General features: G+C 43.3%; 1 protein-coding gene across 1 annotated transcript in view; it reads left to right on the forward strand.

Annotated features, from left to right (window-relative positions):
• Positions 1–556: 556 nt before the first annotated feature.
• Positions 557–1,447, forward strand: part of LOC143283882 (uncharacterized) — a 29,755-nt gene continuing 28,864 nt past the window's right edge. Inside the window, exon 1 of the mRNA XM_076590273.1 lies at positions 557–674. Within this exon, the coding sequence (XP_076446388.1) occupies positions 557–674 (118 nt within the window). The remainder of the gene's footprint in view (positions 675–1,447) is intronic.

Genomic DNA, 1,447 nt, shown 5'->3' on the forward strand with positions numbered 1-1,447 from the left:
CGATCTACACCGTGGATCTCTAAGGGATTATCCCCTCCCTTTAATCCCACAGATGAGTATGTGTACGATCTACACTGTAGATCTGTTATGGATTATCCCCGCCCTTTAACCCCACAGATAATTGTGTGCGGATCTCCACCTGTAGACCGCGAAGGGATTACCTCCCCCCCTTTTAATGCAGGTGCACGTTTCCAATTCTTGTCGATTGCCTAGGACTCGGGTTCACTAGTTTATTTCTTTCCTTTTTTTTTTCCATTGTATGCATGTGTGTTGGAGTGAAAAACTCCACCGACACTTTTTTGTTGTTGTTTTCAACACAAATTTTGCCTTTCGGTTGAACAGCATATAAGTATAGCTTTATATAATCAACTGCTATTGTGAAAAAAAAGATCGGGTGTTACATGTGGAAATTACGATTTAAATATAAAATCAAATAGCGGTGTTTGGGGTTCTTCGATTTTGTGTTGTTGCTGTTGTTGTTGTTTCTGTGCAGAGGTGTATTTGTCCGATGCGACATAAATTTCCGCTGGTTAATATACTGTTTCTTGTTTCCAAGATGGGTCAGAGATGGTACAAATCTGGTCCTGTTTCATCTGGAGCCAACAGATTCACAGACGTTGCTGTTTCAACCACCAAGGCGAAAACGCCAATCCAGTGGATTCCCGGAGGTGCTGGTAAAACCTCACAAGGATACATGAAAAAAAAAAGAGTTATATATGCTGCTAGAATCAACGTGAAAATACCCAATGATGGATTGCACAGCGTGAGTTTCGGGCATCCCGCATAACCCAAGGTCGTTCAGCTGTGTGTGGGAGGGGGTCAGCTTCGTTAATGTAACCCCCTCGTTAATGTAACCCCCAGACAAAAACAGCGCCTGTTGCTGATCGGGATAATGCACGTAACTGGGCTGGCGTTGTGGGGTTGTTGGATACAGACCTGTTTCAGCCACGCTCCATAGTAATATTGTACTGACTTTATCTTCGTGAGTACAGACCTGTTCAAATCAAATCGTCTCAACACTGTGACCGCAATCGAGATTTGACACTGACAAAGACAGGTTTTTTGGAGTGTTTTTTTTTTAACGTCTTTTGAAGTTGGTCAGATCTAATTCAGGCCCCCCCCCACCCCCCCCCCCCCCCCCCCCCCCCCCCCCCCGTCCCTCAACAGCTGAGTGGCAGATGACAACTTCTGCTGCATGATCGCGTTACTTGTCACGAAAACCAATTGGCCAGAATTTTCTGTTTGGATTTTTTTTAAGGACGAAGAGGGGTCATAATTTTATTATTTTTGTGTTTGTTTGTTTGTTTGTTATAAAGAAGCGATACATTATACAATGATGTGGACTGAAGTGAGTTGATGATTAAAAAAAAGAAAAAAAAGATTGTGGAATGGTGATGAATCAGAGAAAACACCTTCCTCCACATCCCCGATGGTCAAACCACGCACT

This window comes from Babylonia areolata, chromosome 7 (assembly GCF_041734735.1).
Source record: "Babylonia areolata isolate BAREFJ2019XMU chromosome 7, ASM4173473v1, whole genome shotgun sequence".
Lineage (NCBI taxonomy): Eukaryota > Metazoa > Mollusca > Gastropoda > Neogastropoda > Buccinidae > Babylonia > Babylonia areolata.